Consider the following 14,663-nt stretch of genomic DNA (forward strand, 5'->3'; position numbering starts at 1 on the left):
AGACAGCAAGGGACAATGAAGCACAAAAGATTTTATAGTTCAGGTAAGGGTATGCACCCCGCCCCGCCCCCCCGGCTCCAGTCAGTCTTCTGGCTCCAGGACACAGCCATGTTCTGGGGCTGAGAAGTCTCAGCATAGGCTCCACCCCGCACAGTTCTAGCTACAGATGAACTGCCGGATGAACTGTTCCAGCTTCTCCTGATTTTCCCGGCTGGTGAATGTAGGGGAAAGGTAGAGCATGGGGCCTGCAGGGCTGGGTGTCTGCTGTAGCACCTGGGCCACAAGGGAAGGGCTATGAGTGCTCATCATGGAGACTGTGCCTGTCTCCAGCAAACTGCAGAGACACCTCAGGACCCTTAGGCCTTAGTGTCTGAGTGCAAGAAACTCGAGAGTAGGATTAGACAGTGGTTTAAGAGACTATGAGGGCCAGGAAAACTGTCCTACCTTCAACTGCCGCCACCAAACCTATTCTTGGGAGGCACTAGGTAACCAGCAGGGTGGGCACAGCTAGGCTGCTCTCGGCAGCTCTATCAGGGTATAGGGATGGGAGGAAGGAGGATGGTGAGACTGGCTCCTCTTACCCCCAGGTCTCTGAAGGTCCAGATAGCACTGACGGCAAGATTTGGGTCTGCACACTCTGGAAGGAAGAAAGACGTAAAAGCTTTAGGGAGAAGCTGGGAACCACTGGGCCCAGGCTTCTCCTGTGCTGAAAGGAGGAGCTAGCCAAGGATAGGGCTCAGACTAGATGTGAGGACCCTCTCTACTGTACAACCCTCCTTCCTGGAGTTGCGTGATGTCATTGCCCAGCAGGGGGCAGCAGCCACCGGCAAACCCTTCCCCGCCTCTGGGGAGCCTGGGCTGGCTACTTGGGACTCACCAAAGAACCCTTCCTCCTGGGCATTGGCCTGTAAGAACTGCAAGAGCTGCTCGGTGTAGCCCAACTCTGTGGGAGAGAGAAGACGTAGGCCTGGGCCCCAACCCTGTGCTGTCAGCCTCCCCATGTAGCTGGCTAGGGAAGCACGGGCCCTACCCGTATCAGGCAGCTGTCCCTGGTGGAGGAAAGTAGCAGCCTGTGCAAAGGCCTTGAGCAGCGGGCTAAGCAGGCGGCAGAGGAAAAGGAAGAAGTCAGGGCAGCGTGACTGCTGACTGAGCTGGAGAGGGACAGACCAGAGTGAGGGCAGCTCCCAAGAGGGCTGCCTGCCCCCCCAGCCCCAACATGGCTTCTCCCAACTTACCCTGAAGTACCGGCCCTCAGCTTCCTCGAAGTCATCACTGTCACTATCAGTAAAGTCCCCACTCGGTTTCCACAGCAGCTTTGCACTTAAACGCTGCCGCCCTGTGTCACAGGCTGGCCGGGAGCCTGGGGTCTGGGGGCCGTGGGAGCCATTGGTCCCTGACAGGTTCAGCCCTGAGCCCCCTACTTCCCTAAACCAGGTACATGGCAGACCAGGCATGCAGAGGTGAGAATAGAACAGCAAAGGCAGACCTAGGGAGCCCAAAAGGATCCCCAGGGCCATGCCAGACCACAGCACCTGCTGAGACAACTTGCAGGGTGAGAGGAGGTGTGCACTGACCCTCAAGGGCCACAGCTCTGTGGACAAGAACTGGGCAGGGCAGGAGGCATGCAGAGAACCCCAGAGGTACAACTGTCTAGGCCTGTCCTAATCAGGCAGATGTGGCAAAGCCCAAGGCAAAGGCGGCAGAGGCAGGACCTAGGCCTCCCTCCCTGCTGGGCCAGGGGCACGCCCACCCCACAGCATGCTGGGGTAGGAGGAGGAGTCTCGGGCATTTGTCACTAGGGGTGGGAGCAGGTGGCCAAGCCCCACACTGGGGCTTTGTCTCCCGCTGCCCTGCCTACCTCCTCAGCAACCAGGAGCCCACACTGGATGAGACGGTCCAGCACTTCCTGACAGTAGCAGTAGGAAGACTGGCAGGGCTGAGGAGAAAAGCATTCGTGTGGCCTCAGGAGAACCAAATGATGGGCAGGAGCCTGGCCAGAAGCAGGGCAAGAGAGACCGACCACCATAGGAGGACCTAGGGGGAGGGACTGGGCAGGCACGGGCCCCTCTCGTCAACCAAGATGAGGAGGCCCAAGACCATGCAGGGCTGGGGGGAGAGGCCTGACCTGCAGCAGCAGCAGGTCCTGTGGCAGCAAGTGCAGCAACAGGAGGATCTGGCGGTACAGCTCGCTCTGGCTCAGCAGCTCAATGCCCTGTAGCTCCCAGGGCCCCTCAGGTGGCACTCTGCCTGCCAACAACCCGCGAACAGCACAGGCTAGGGGAGGAAAGGGCCAGGCACAAGGGAGGAAGCCAGTTGCCTCATCCCTACGCACATCCCACCCAGCCCAAGCCCTAGGGACTCACCACCCACAGCCTCACTCAGGAAGGCAGGCAGCAGCTCTGCGCTCAGGCGTGCCAGGTGTGTGAGACCTGGGCCCAGCCGAGGAACTACCAGCAAGTCCCCCTGCTGGACGTGCAGCAGGGCCACGTGTGCCTGTAGCAGGCTCAGTGTGTGTTGCACAAGGCACCGCAACTGCCCTGAGAAGCCCACGTCAAAGCCACGCAGCAGTGTCTCCTCTGTCAGCCAGGAGAACTCCCCCAGGAGCTGTGACAGGAACACACCCTGGGGGGTGGAGGGGGCAGGGCAGTGCAGGAGTTGAACAGGATGCTCACACCCCTCCCCCAGCCTCCTACCATTCCCGTTCCCTACCTTTTGGTGCTTGAAGAGCAGCAGTGTAGCCATGATGGCCGTGCTCATTACTGCCGAGCTTGTCACGCTGGCTGGGACGGGGAATGGGAAATGTTGGTCAGGGCCTAAAGGCCAGCGGCCTAGTCCCTTCACACCGCCCCAGCAAGTCTTCCTAGTCAAGAGCATTCCTCCCACAGCCCCCTGGCAGCAGCCACACTCCACACACACAACTTCACCCCAGGTAAGGGGAGAGAAGGCCTGGTCCTCGAGTGCCACACTTCCTGTGGAAAACCAACGTTTATCAAATACATGCTGGGAGCTCAGGGATCTTCCTTCCTCTCACAGGCCCACTCACCAACCCAGTCTGCCACAGAAAATGCACTGAATACTAATAAAATTGGTAATACAGTTCTGGGTACAGAGGGTGCTCTTAAGTCCCTTACGTACATAATTCTGTGCAGCTGACATCACCTTCATTTACAACTAAGGAGACAAGACTCTGGTGAAGTGATGAGCCCAAGGCAGAGCCAGGTATGGCTCATCCAGCCATCTACCCCCTACACAGTGCACCCTCCGCAGCCTAGCCAACCTGTGTGCATTTAGTGGCTCCCTCAGGTTGTCCCTGGCTTCCCTGCTCCCCCGGAGCAGAGCGGGTTCCACTCCTCTTCACATGTCCCAAGTGGGCCACACAGGAGTGCACGTGCAGAAAACCATTTGAAATGGAGGGGCCCAAAGACTGGCCGACCCAGTACAGCAACTGCTCAGGAGCCTTCTCTAAAAGGTCCAGACTTAGCCCTCACCATTCAGGACATGATGGCTCAGCCTCCTGACCAGGAGCTGGTCCTCTTCCTTAAGTGCCAGAAGGAGCCCAGTTGCTGGAGTCCAGTCTTGTTCCTTCTCAGTGTCTGGGACAACAGTACTGGGATAGAGACATAGATCACAGGATAAACGGACCAAACTTAAAAGCAGTTATGGGGAAGCCCAGAGCTTTCTCGAAGGTGAATGTGTTTCCCCATCCCCACTCCCAAGGCAAGAGGTGGCTCCGGTAACTCTAACCCTTTCCAGGTCTGTATGCCATCTCCCACGGTCAGATTATAGGCAAGGAGGGGTGCCTGGCTCTGTCTAGATGACCCATGGATATCTGGAGAGGGAAGGCTGGAGCTGGTGATGTGTTTGTGGGTATGGGGGAAGGGGGTGCCAGCTCACAAGCTGGGGCCGAAGGGCTGCCTGCCTTGCCCCCGAGACTCATACACTCCCCTGCCCCTACCATTGGCCCAGCACGATGGGCTGCAGCAGCTGCTCCAGGGTCTGCCTGCTGCCCCAGCAGCTTCTGGCGTTGATGGTGTATTCCTGTCCAGGACAAGGCTTTTAGGTGGCCTGCCCTGGCCCACTAGGAAACCTGCACATGACCCACCTGAGGTAGGCAAGGCTATCCCTGCAGAGGCTGAGGGCCAGGCCACCAGAAGCCCTGGGACACCACTGTGTGGCACCAGTACCCCAGGTAATCCCAAGCCTTGCCCAGCAGGCTGCATACCTGTAGGGAGAAGGGCTGTGCCAGATGCACACGGACACAGACCCTGGGGCTGTGGCCCCAGCTTCGTAGGCTCCGCAGGACAGCTAGAGCTCCTGTCCACAACCCCAGTGGGGCCAAGGCCTGCAGAGAGGGAGAGGTTGAGTGAGCAAACTGCCTGGGGGCACTGTTTTCTGCTCTGCTTTATTTGGGCCCCCAACTGGTACATGATCATGACCTCTGCAAGCTCATTTTCTCATCCATGAAACAGGAGAAATCCCTCTCTCTCTTTTGAAGATGAAATGACCAAATAACTATCAGAGCCTTGGCAAGTGCCACAGGATGATGACTGGAGAATTCCTCTGCACTGTCCCCTTAATTCTAACCCTAAGAGGAGATGGCCAGAGGACACAACAATGTGTCCACTTGGGGGAGTCACCAGGGGCAGAACTCACCTGGTATACATCACAGGGTGCATCTGGAACCAGGTCATAGGTGATGGCCACTGGCACTAGCATGGCATCTGGGACGACACCCACCTGGACAGCCTGTACTACCAGTCCCAGCCAGGTCTGGCCCAGGGCTGATAGCCGAGGCCCCTGGGCCCCAGGCAGCTCCTCCAGGAATATGAGCAAGGGCTGCCTGCTGACCAACAGCTGCTCTATAGCCTGGAAGGGGGTTGGGAGAGGCAGGTATCAAGGCCAGAACAGCAACAAGCCCCTGTATCCTGATCTGGCCCCACTGGTACCACTGGGGGCACTTACGGCATGGACGACAGCCCTTGCAAGGACCCCCTCAGAGCTGTCCAAGGTGAGGTTGGCCTCTGGGGGCAAGAAAAGCCCCCCAAGCTTCTTTAGCAGAGCTCTGTGGGGCACAAGGCAAAGCTTGATGAGAGAAGGGGCTCAGGAGATGGGACCAGGCAGGAAGCTAGTAAGAGCCTCGGCCCACCATGGCCAGCCTGGGTCCTGCCTGAACACCCTGAAGCCAGGCATGACCCTAGGGCTCATAGCTGACCCTGTCTGAGCCCCATAGGCTGAGATGGCTGAGAGTTGGGAGCAGAGAGGCCAAGAAGAGAGCCTCTGGGAAGCTCCTACCAGGACCACCTCCATACACATCCCCACCCACCCTTGCCCCAGATTAGGGACTTCACTCTATACGTGTAGGAGCACCAGGCTTTTACCTGAGGGCAGGGGAGCAGGTGCGGGGGTCCCAAGCCACACGGAGCACACCCAGGCCTTGGGAGAACAGCACAAAGGGCAGCAGGATCCCATCCAGGAGTGACTTGTGGGTAGAGAGGAAGACAAGCGGCAAGCCCTGCTTGGGGAGAGCCAGAGGGAAGTGCCAATCCGCCCCCACCCTGAAGATGCAGGAAGCTGAAACCCAGCACCTCCAGACCCAGGGCAGCCCCAGAGGGAGGAAGGGTTCAGCTGAGCAGTTCGTTCTCTGAGCACATTTCCCAAAAGTAGAGGAGCTCTGTCAACAACTTTTAAGGTAATGCACTGATGTAATGGTTGTTAAGACCATGATGAAAAGACGTTAGAGGAAGCCCCATGGGAGCAAGACCGTGAGACACGACGAGAAGGTCGTCAAAGAGCAGTGGATTTTTCCCACCAGCTGATGGGGCTGGTCCTAACTTAGGGCTTGAACTAGCCTCTGCTCCTCTGTTCCCGCCATCCCCATCCCAAAGGAGGGCGGGCCTTACTGCCTGGGCGGCCTTGTGGACCATCTTCATCTGGCCCTTGTGGAGCTGCACGTTCAGGAAGACACAGTTCAGGAACCGCAGCAGTGCCCAGCTGAACAGCCTGGAGAGTGACACCCAGTCTGAGGTGTGTCAGGGCCCCACCCACAGAGCAGGGCCCTTGGCACCTCAAGAGGCTACCCAGCACTCCTGCGAGACAAATGCTGTTACCATCTCCACTTTATGGAAGAAGGAAGTGAGGCTTCTACAGAAGCTGCTGAATAGTAGAGAAAGCTAAGAAGTGGTGATATGGAGATTAGAAGGGAGGCCTGACAGCAAAGCCCACACCTGTGAGATGCAGTTACTTTCCCAAGACCTCATGGTGCAACTACCTCAAATCAGCTTCAGAGCATCTTCCTGCCTCCATTTACCCCAAAAGAAATCAGAGGACCAAGACTCCCTTCAGGCATAACCTTGCCTGGTCTTTGAAAATTGCTGGGAAAGATGAAATACAAAAAGGAAGGATTTAGTGATTAAAAAAAAAAAAAAAGGGATAATTGAAAGGGCCAAGTCTCTGACGAGGCATTCCCCAGAGGCCTGATGAGGGGGACTGGTGAAGAGAGAAGCATAGATGCAAGCAGCACAGAGATGTGGTGAACAAGCAGCATGCTCTCATCCAATGGCTCCTACTTCTCCATGAAGCATGAGATGGGGGCATCAGTTGACAGCAGGTAAATGTGAGGAGGAGGAGTCTGGATCAGTCTTGGCAGATGCTATGTGCCTCTTTGAAAATCTCAAAGGAAACATTCGGCTGCTTAGGTACAGAGAAGGCAGGTAGGTGGGTTCAAACAAAACCAGTGACTCCTTTGCAAGGGCATTATCATCATGATGAGCCCTGGAATCGAAGCAAGGTCAAGAGAGAATAAACAAGAGGAGGGGTAATGGCTGGTATAAAGGTGGTCAGGTCAAGAGACTGGAAGTCTCAGCAAAGTCCAAGAATTGTCACATGGAGGAGCTGGTCAAAGTTCCCGACCTATACTTCATGTCCTAACTAAGCAGTTGACTTCTGAGCACCTTCAAGATAGCTGAGCCCACCGTGCAGTCCTGTGCCTTCTTTCCCTCAGTGACTCATTCATCTCTTGGTTTTATTTATTTTTTTAAAGATTTTATTTATTTATTCATGAGAGACAGAGAGAGAGAGAGAGAGAGACAGAGGCACAGGCACAGGCAGAGGGAGAAGCAGGCTCCACGCAGGGAGTCCGACGTGGGACTCAATCCCCATTCTCCAGGATCACGCCCTTGGCTGAAGGTGGCACTAAACCGCTGAGCCACCCGGGCTGCCCTATCTCTTGGTTTTAAACATCATCTACATGCCAAAGCTTTGCAAATCTATGTTCCTAGCCCCAACCTCTTCTGAGCTTCAGACTCAAAAGCAACTGCCTCTTCAGTGTCTCCACCAGCATGTCAGGTATCTGAAACTTTTTATGTCCAAAACATCCTTTGTGGGCCAAACTCACTCCTCCCCAAGACTGCCCCCTCCATCCACACCACCAGGTCCTCTACCAGAAACCTGGCTCTCCCGTGATTTCTCCCTTTTCCCCTCATTGCCCCCAACCTCACCCTTCCATCCATCAGTGAGTCCTGTGAATTTCACATTGGTCTTTGAATCATTTTTCCTACCCCTACTGTCACCACCCCATGCCTCATCATGGCATCTTACCTGGACTAACAAAGCTTCCCAGTCTTCTGTTCACTACTCTTGATCCTGATTAATCTTGTTAGCATTTCCTGCTTAAAACCTTTCCATTGGTTTTCACTGCACTTAGAAATCAAATCCAAACTTTCTAAATGGTCCTGCATGTCTTGTCCCTTCTACCTCTCAATTTTGTCTCCAACAGCTCTCTCCCTCACTCGCCAGCTTCCAACCACAGCTTCTTGAGAAAACCTGGCCCTTTTCCTATGTCCATAGCTCATGCTAGTCCCTCTAGTAGGATTGTTCCCTCCATCCTTGCCCCCTCAAGGTTGGCTCCTTCCCCCTTTTGTCCCTTACAAGTCTCTTCCTTGCCCACACCTATTTTCAATCTTAGCCCTTGTTCTGTCCTTCTTGCAGCCATATGTTTACCCTGCCTTGTGCATCCTTCCATTCTCCAGAACAGTACCCTGCATCTAAGAGGAGCTCAGACCTGTGTCAGATGAGTACAGGAGGGAGCATGGGGGCTTATAAGATGGGGGAACCAGCCACCTCATCTCTCTCCACAGGAACCTGATCTGGGGAGAGGAAAAAGGATGGAAAGGGAACTGGAGTCTGGGCCACAACCAGGGGCTCCTAGGGTGACTCCCAAGCCCCTCTTCCCAGGATAGACAACACCAGGCCAGCAATGGTGAGAACCTGGGCTGAAAGCTGGCTCAGTTCAAAGCCTCACCCAATACCTGACTGGTCCCATCCAGAAGCCAGCTGTCCTTGAAAGATCTCACAATGTCCAGATCAGGGGCTCCCTCTGGTAAGCATACAATCCAACTTCCCAAGAGGGGAGTGCAATCTTTCCCCAAACCTAGCCAACACCCACTCTTTAGAAGGGCAGATGCCCCAGCCCAGAGAAGAGTGCTCCTCAACACAGTTACCTGAGCAGGAAGGGGCAGAGTGGAGCCTGGAGATGACCCAGGATGCGCTGTACCTCTTTCTTCTCAAGGCCTGGCACCTGGCCTTCCCCAGCCCCTGATGGGACCCTCCCTGAGATGACATTCTGCACCCTGTGGTGTGAGGGGGAGTGGTATCAGGCTGGGACAGGCCTAAGTTCTCCCAGATAATTTCCCCTAGCACCACAGCAACCCCAGAGCACAGACTCCAGTATTTATCCTCCATCTTTAAGGAGGGGTCCTGGGCAAAGTTAACACTCTAGAATACAGCCCTCTAAACCACCCCCACCTGGAGTGCTAGTCATCCTTTCGAGGATCTCAGAAGTGCCAGCCAGACTCCAATCCCTGCTTCCTCACCCAGTGTTTTCAATGATCTTCTGTGGGGCATCCTGACAGGGTGGTATGTGCTGCTCCAGTGACCATAAGAAATAGCAGAGCCTCCGAACCAGCCAGCCCCGAAACCTGGACACAGAGCAGGAAGGGTGGTGATCTTTCAGAGGGCCTATTATACCCCATTAGGGTCTACAGCAGGTATTCCACCGGGAAGGGATCACACCCGAGTCCCATGGCCTAGGAACACCTGAGTTTGGCTTATCACAGAGCAGGAAGCAGCAGTACCTGCCCATCTGTGTCCCATTGCCTCCCCTCTCCCTAGTGAGTGGGATACAGGTTTAGGGCCTAACACACAGTGGGTAATCCATAAATGCTCACAGAAGAAATTGCAGGAGAGCTCCAAGCTTGCCTCTCCCCACCTGTGGGTATGGAGCAGAGGGCAGGGCCCCTTCTTTTTCCACCAAAGGAAAAAATAATGACACCACAAAACAGGGCCCCAGCAGCCCTGCACCCAAGGACCCTGCCCACCACCCTCCCCTACCTCCCAGCTCTGACTACCTGGTGTTCTCCTCCTTCACCAGGATCACATTGCAGAAGCCTAGATCCATTATGCTTCTGTGGAAGAGGGACTCCTGCATGAGAGGGGCCAGGGACAGCATGTACTTAGTTCAAAACCATCACAAACCAACACAGGAAAGCCCTTGCTCTATATTCTGTAGGCTTTACCTGATGGAGTATGGAATATACCAGGAGACAAAATTACAGCACAGCATTTCACTTCTCAGATCCTAAGACTCACTCAGGAGAAAGGGTCTCATATAGTCAAAATAGAAGTGCTGCATGCTCTGCAGAACACCCTCTTGGAGAATAGCATATAATCTCTAAGAGTTTCTTTTGTTAAGAGCAGAGAACATGTAGCCCGGATCTGTACCAGGACCCTGGGGCTCCTTGACACCAGTGCATGGTATGGATGCATGAGGTCTTCAAGCATGTTGAGTGCTGTATGACTTTAAGTGGGCAATGTCCCCAGAACTGAACAAGACTCATGCAGGCCTGGCCAGACTCTAGCCCTCTGGCCATGCCCTATCTCCTCTCTTTGTACTTCCCCACCCAACTCTCACAGGCCTGGAAGGCAGCCCAGACCAACAACACAACCAACACCAGTGCATCCAGTCCCCTGAAAGAGGAGAGACAACAGCAGAGGCATGGGTAGAGGAGAGCTAAACATAAAGGAAGCTGCTTCCCAGAGCCGTGGCTCCCATAGTCAAGCTTCCCCAAGTTTCCCTGGTGAGGCCCAGTCCTACCATCACTCACCCAGCTCTTGGGAGTGCAGGTCTGGCAGCAGCGACCCACAAAGGGGCGATATTTCCCCAGAAATGGGGTAACAGTCTCCAGCTTCATCCCAAAGCCTGAGGACCACAAACTGGTCTGGAAAAGGGCCACAGGAAGAAATTAGAGGACTCAAAATCCCTGGAAAAAGAAGGCAGCTCCAGAAGTGAGGGGACATATGAGGTAAGATGAGAGGACAAAATATTGGGAATAGGAGGGGCCACCCTACCTCCTGGGTGTTCTGGGTGTTCCTCTGCTGGGTTTGAAGTCTGGCTTCCAACATGGTATCCATGGGGGCCTATAACACCTGGGAACTAGCCACTTCTGCCTCCCTCTCTCTCTCTCCACAGGAACCTGACCTGGAGAGGAAGAAGGATAGAGTGGGAACTGGAGTTTGGGCCACAACAGAAGTTCCTAGAGTGCCCCCCCCCCCCCCCGACCACCCTCCCACCCTCATCCAAATCCTCACCCCCAGGAAAAACAGACAACATCCAAGCCAGCAGTGGTGAGAAGCTGGGCTGGAAGCTGCAGGGAACCTGGCTCATATCAAAGCCCCACCCCATATCCAACAGGTCCCACAAAGGAACCAAAAGGTCTGTGTCCAGATCAGGGACTCCCTCAGGCTAACATGAAGAGTATCAGCTGTCTTATCATCAACAGCCCCCCTACCATCTCAAAGCACAGATGGGAGCTGTAATGGAGACTGAGACCCCTTATGTGCACAGGGAAAGAACAAGGCTGGATTGGCAGGAAGGAGGCATCAGACCGCAAAGAGGAACAGGACTGTTGCCATAGGGCCACCAGGTCCTCCTCAGCAGCTCTTCTCTCCTGTACCACAAAGAGAGCACTTGATCCATCCAATCGTTACAGGAGTGTAGGCACAAGGTACAAGGCGGGGGATGGTTGGAGAGTCAGAACACAGAGAAATGCCATATAGACCTGTTTCCAAGGAGTGCTTATTTGGTTGGGGACAAGGCAGACTTTTCCAAAGTGGATCCACTTTTACATAGTACTCTTGACACAAAAGCTCCCACTTGGTATCTCATTAGCCCCTCCTTTCCACCACAATATTCCCCTGAACTAACAAACATCTTCCATGAAACATCACTGAACCCCTCCCAGCCTAGAAACTGTGGATACTAAAAAACCCCTCTATCCTGAGTCCTCACCATGTCCCTGATGGGTGGGATGATCCAATTATTTATGTTACCCCATCACACAATGCACATCCATGGGGAAGTGCCTTCTTCCCTCTTCCTTCCCCACCATCCCACCAAATTCTGTCGTGGGTGTTCTTGGTGGCTCTATATGGCTCTAAATCCATGATGCCTCTGGATTGCTGTCTTGTTTTTTCCTCTTCCTTGGTTCCCCTAGCCCAGGCTTGCTGGGCAAGAAGCCTCCTCCAGTACCAAGGTTTCATTTCCCCATATCATCTGAAAGTCTCCTGGGGGCAAGAGCTGCAGTGGACACATCTCCATATGCACAGGGATCAGCCCTGCACAGAGAAGGGATCCAGGAAGTGCTAGATGAAACTGTAACTTCTTCTCCCAGAATTCCTCTGGTCTCTGCCTCTCCCCAATTAGCACAGTTTAGAACTATGAAGCCAATAGGTAGGAGGATCGATATTCCTCAGTGCACAAGCTCTGCTAGACTCATTCCAAATGCACTTCCTACTTTGAAAAACTGGCTTCCAACATGGTATCCATGGGGGCCTATAACATCTGGGAACTAGATCTGGGAACTAGATGCACAGGGATCAGCCCTGCACAGAGAAGGGATCCAGGAAGTGCTAGATGAGACTCACAGCCCCACTCACAGACATCTGGCACAGGGAGTCCCCAAGCCATGGCTGCAATTTGAGGGGCTCTACCTATTTTGCAAAGGAGGAGGTCTGCTCCCCAGCCTCAGACCATCTCCATTCTCAAAATCAAATCCCATTAGATCTGTGCTAACCCTAAAGGGGTAACATAAAAAACAAAGCAAGAGGTAACTCCCATTTACCAAGTCAACAACTCAGCTTAGAAGCTCTAGAGGTCAGTTCTGGAATAGATCTAATGTTCAAGTCCCCAAAATGGGGATGCCTATCAGTTTGTAGCTCCTGCCTGGACACCTACACGGCAGAGGTGGTAAAATGGCATCCCAAGGGCCAAATATAGCTCATAGGTGTATTTTCTTTGGCCATAAAATATTCTAAAACTTGATGATTTAACCTCAACATTTAAGTGTAGTAAACTTGGGAGCAGCCCTGGTGGCTAAGCGGTTTGGCGCCGCCTTGGCCCAGGGCGTAATCCTGGAGACCCGAAATCGAGTCCTGCGTCGGGCTCCCTGCATGGAGCCTGCTTCTCCCTCTGCCTGTGCCTCTCTCTCTCATGAATAAATAAAATCTAAAAAAAGAAAAAGAAAAAAAAAAACTAGTAAACTTGTTTTACTAGAAAAGGGGGTTTCTAGCTGCTATTATTTTAAAAATCGAACCCCTTGGGGATCCCTGGATGACTCAGCAGTTTGGCGCCTAAGGCCCAGGGCGTGATCCTGGAGACCCGGGATCGAGTTCACGTCGGGCTCCCTGCATGGAGCCTGCTCCTCCCTCGGCCTGTGTTTCTGCTTCTCTCTCTCTCTCTCTGTCTCTCATGAATGAATGAATGAACAAACAAACCGAACCTCCAAACCTGAGACCTGGCATCCCTGGCTTGCGCCCCGCAGGGCCTGGGCTGGCTGGAGCCCCGCAGCGTCACGTGCCTTCCCATTTGCCAACATCACCCATACCTGCCGCCTGGCCCGGGCGCGCAGCACAGTCTGCGGCCCTTCATCGAGAGATAACACCCAAATCTGGTCGCTGTTCGGAATGACTGTTCCCTACAGAGAACCACGGCTCGAACATGGCGTGCCCGGGGAGGGGAGGGGGAGGAGGGCTCAGAACTCCAGCCTCTCAGCAGACCCCTGGCAGGGTTCCCTGAGCAGCCCCAAGACAGAGGGAAGGAAAATAAATAAATATAAATAAATAAATAAATAAATTAAGTAAGTAAGTAAGTAAGTAAATAAATTAATTAATTAATTAATTAAAAAAAAGACAGAGGGAAGGGCGCCTGCGTCCGAGGCGGGGCCGAACGTCGGTCCTGGGCGCCTCCCCTCAGTCTGCGCTGACGGACCCCACAGAGGGGCGCGTTACCCGGCAGGCCCTGCAAGGGCGGCCCTCCGTCCAACTCTTGCCAACCCCAGAAAGGTCGTCCGAGCGGGCTCCCAAAGCGGGAAGGCCCCTGGACCGCCCTGGGCCTGGTCCGACCGGGCCCAGCGCGGGCGCAACCCCGCGGCTCTCACCTCACGCCCGCCGCCAACTCCCGCCAAAGCCGCCGGCCCGCGAGGCAGCCGGAAAGCACAGCCTGCCGAGCTCCGCGTTCCCGGCTAAAAGCCAGCCCCGCTTAGCCAATTGGGACGCGCGCCGGGCTCGAAGCCCCGCCCCCTGGCGTCCGCTCCACCGCGCCAGGCTGTGCACGGCGTGGCCACGTGACCGTGTGCGGCGCTGCTGCCGCAGGCTGCGTGCCAGACCTCGTTTGCTCTCCCCGGGAGGCCGCGCGGGCGCGTGGAGACCTCTGGAGACGCCCTGGAGACCCAGGGGTACCCCAGGATCTAGGGCAGCCGGGTTCTAATGAAAGAGTTTCTCAGGATACACACGGCCTCGGAGCTGAAGTTCAGAGTCTAGCAAAATCCCGGGTTGGGAACACGTAGGAGAGAGAGAATCACCAGGAGCGAGTTACGGATGCCGGGAACACAGGCCGCCCAGTGTCGTCTGCCTACTCGGGTAGAACTCCACAGCATAGTCAGGGAGGTGTGTGGGGGTCGCCTGGATTTCAGCGGGCCTTGTGACCAGTGCGTTTATTGGTGTGGGTTATTTGAAACTCCTGTCTCGACCGTATTCAGGTGAAAGAAGACTGTATTGGTTCATTCATCTTTTCTTTTTTTTTAAGATTTTACTCTTTTATTCATGGTAGACATAGAGAGAGAGACAGAGACACAGGCAGAGGGAGAAGCAGGCTCCATGCCAGGAGCCCAATGTGGGACTCGATCCCGGGATTCCAGGATCATACCCTGGGTGGAAGGCAGGCGCCAAACCATTGAGCCACCCAGGGATACCCGGTTCATTCATCTTTTGACTGTCCCCAACACACAGCAGGGGAGCAGCAGGTAGCAGGCAAACCACAGAATAAATGAGGGAAGGAATGACTGCTGCGTCCCCACACTGCACCCCTGTAATGAGCTTACCTGTCACACAAGAGATTCCCGGGTTCAGAACATTGTTGACACTGCGTGAGCAAAACCACATGGAAACCTGGCTGGGCGGGAGGGAAGGTGGTTCACATCCCTCCTCCTTGACTCACCACCCCTCATCATTCCCTCCAGAGTATAACCATCTCAATGTCTTCTTTGTGCCACTTTGTGTGTAGCTACCCAGGCCATATATTTTGTGTCCACTGACTTTAACCCGGGTTTGTG

At 54.5% G+C, this 14,663-nt stretch overlaps 1 protein-coding gene across 11 annotated transcripts; it reads right to left on the minus strand.

Moving 5' to 3' along the window:
* Positions 1–45: 45 nt before the first annotated feature.
* GPAT2 (glycerol-3-phosphate acyltransferase 2, mitochondrial) lies at positions 46–13,627 on the minus strand. 11 transcript variants are annotated; one of them, XM_072770328.1, is made up of 22 exons: positions 13,491–13,627; positions 10,405–10,534; positions 10,161–10,274; positions 9,405–9,478; positions 8,871–8,975; positions 8,499–8,627; positions 5,901–6,000; positions 5,379–5,479; positions 4,963–5,062; positions 4,654–4,866; positions 4,223–4,342; positions 3,956–4,038; positions 3,489–3,607; positions 2,710–2,780; positions 2,364–2,622; positions 2,126–2,274; positions 1,859–1,936; positions 1,236–1,367; positions 1,031–1,151; positions 878–943; positions 582–637; positions 46–273 (listed from the first exon to the last, which is right to left on the minus strand). In XM_072770328.1, the coding sequence occupies exons 2-22, from the start codon at positions 10,465–10,467 to the stop codon at positions 157–159; spliced, it is 2,370 nt and encodes a 789-aa protein (XP_072626429.1). In that variant the 5' UTR covers positions 10,468–10,534; positions 13,491–13,627; the 3' UTR covers positions 46–156. The 11 variants fall into 11 exon arrangements, with proteins under 11 accessions (XP_072626429.1, XP_072626426.1, XP_072626427.1 ...); XM_072770325.1 differs by having other exon boundaries at positions 5,379–5,512; XM_072770326.1 differs by having other exon boundaries at positions 2,379–2,622; positions 5,379–5,515.
* Between the last annotated feature and the right edge of the window lie 1,036 nt (positions 13,628–14,663).

This window comes from Canis lupus, chromosome 12 (assembly GCF_048164855.1).
Source record: "Canis lupus baileyi chromosome 12, mCanLup2.hap1, whole genome shotgun sequence".
NCBI classification, from domain to species: domain Eukaryota; kingdom Metazoa; phylum Chordata; class Mammalia; order Carnivora; family Canidae; genus Canis; species Canis lupus.

Coding starts and splice junctions, on each gene's coding strand:
- GPAT2 (XM_072770322.1), bottom strand. CDS start 10,467: ATGGATACCATGTTGGAAGCCAGACTTCAAACCCAGCAGAGGAACACC. Junction 8,976..9,404: donor GTGAAGGAGGAGAACACCAG/GTAGTCAGAGCT, acceptor CTCTGTGTCCAG/GTTTCGGGGCTGGCTGGTTC. Junction 3,608..3,955: donor CCCATCGTGCTGGGCCAATG/GTAGGGGCAGGG, acceptor TCTCTATCCCAG/TACTGTTGTCCCAGACACTG.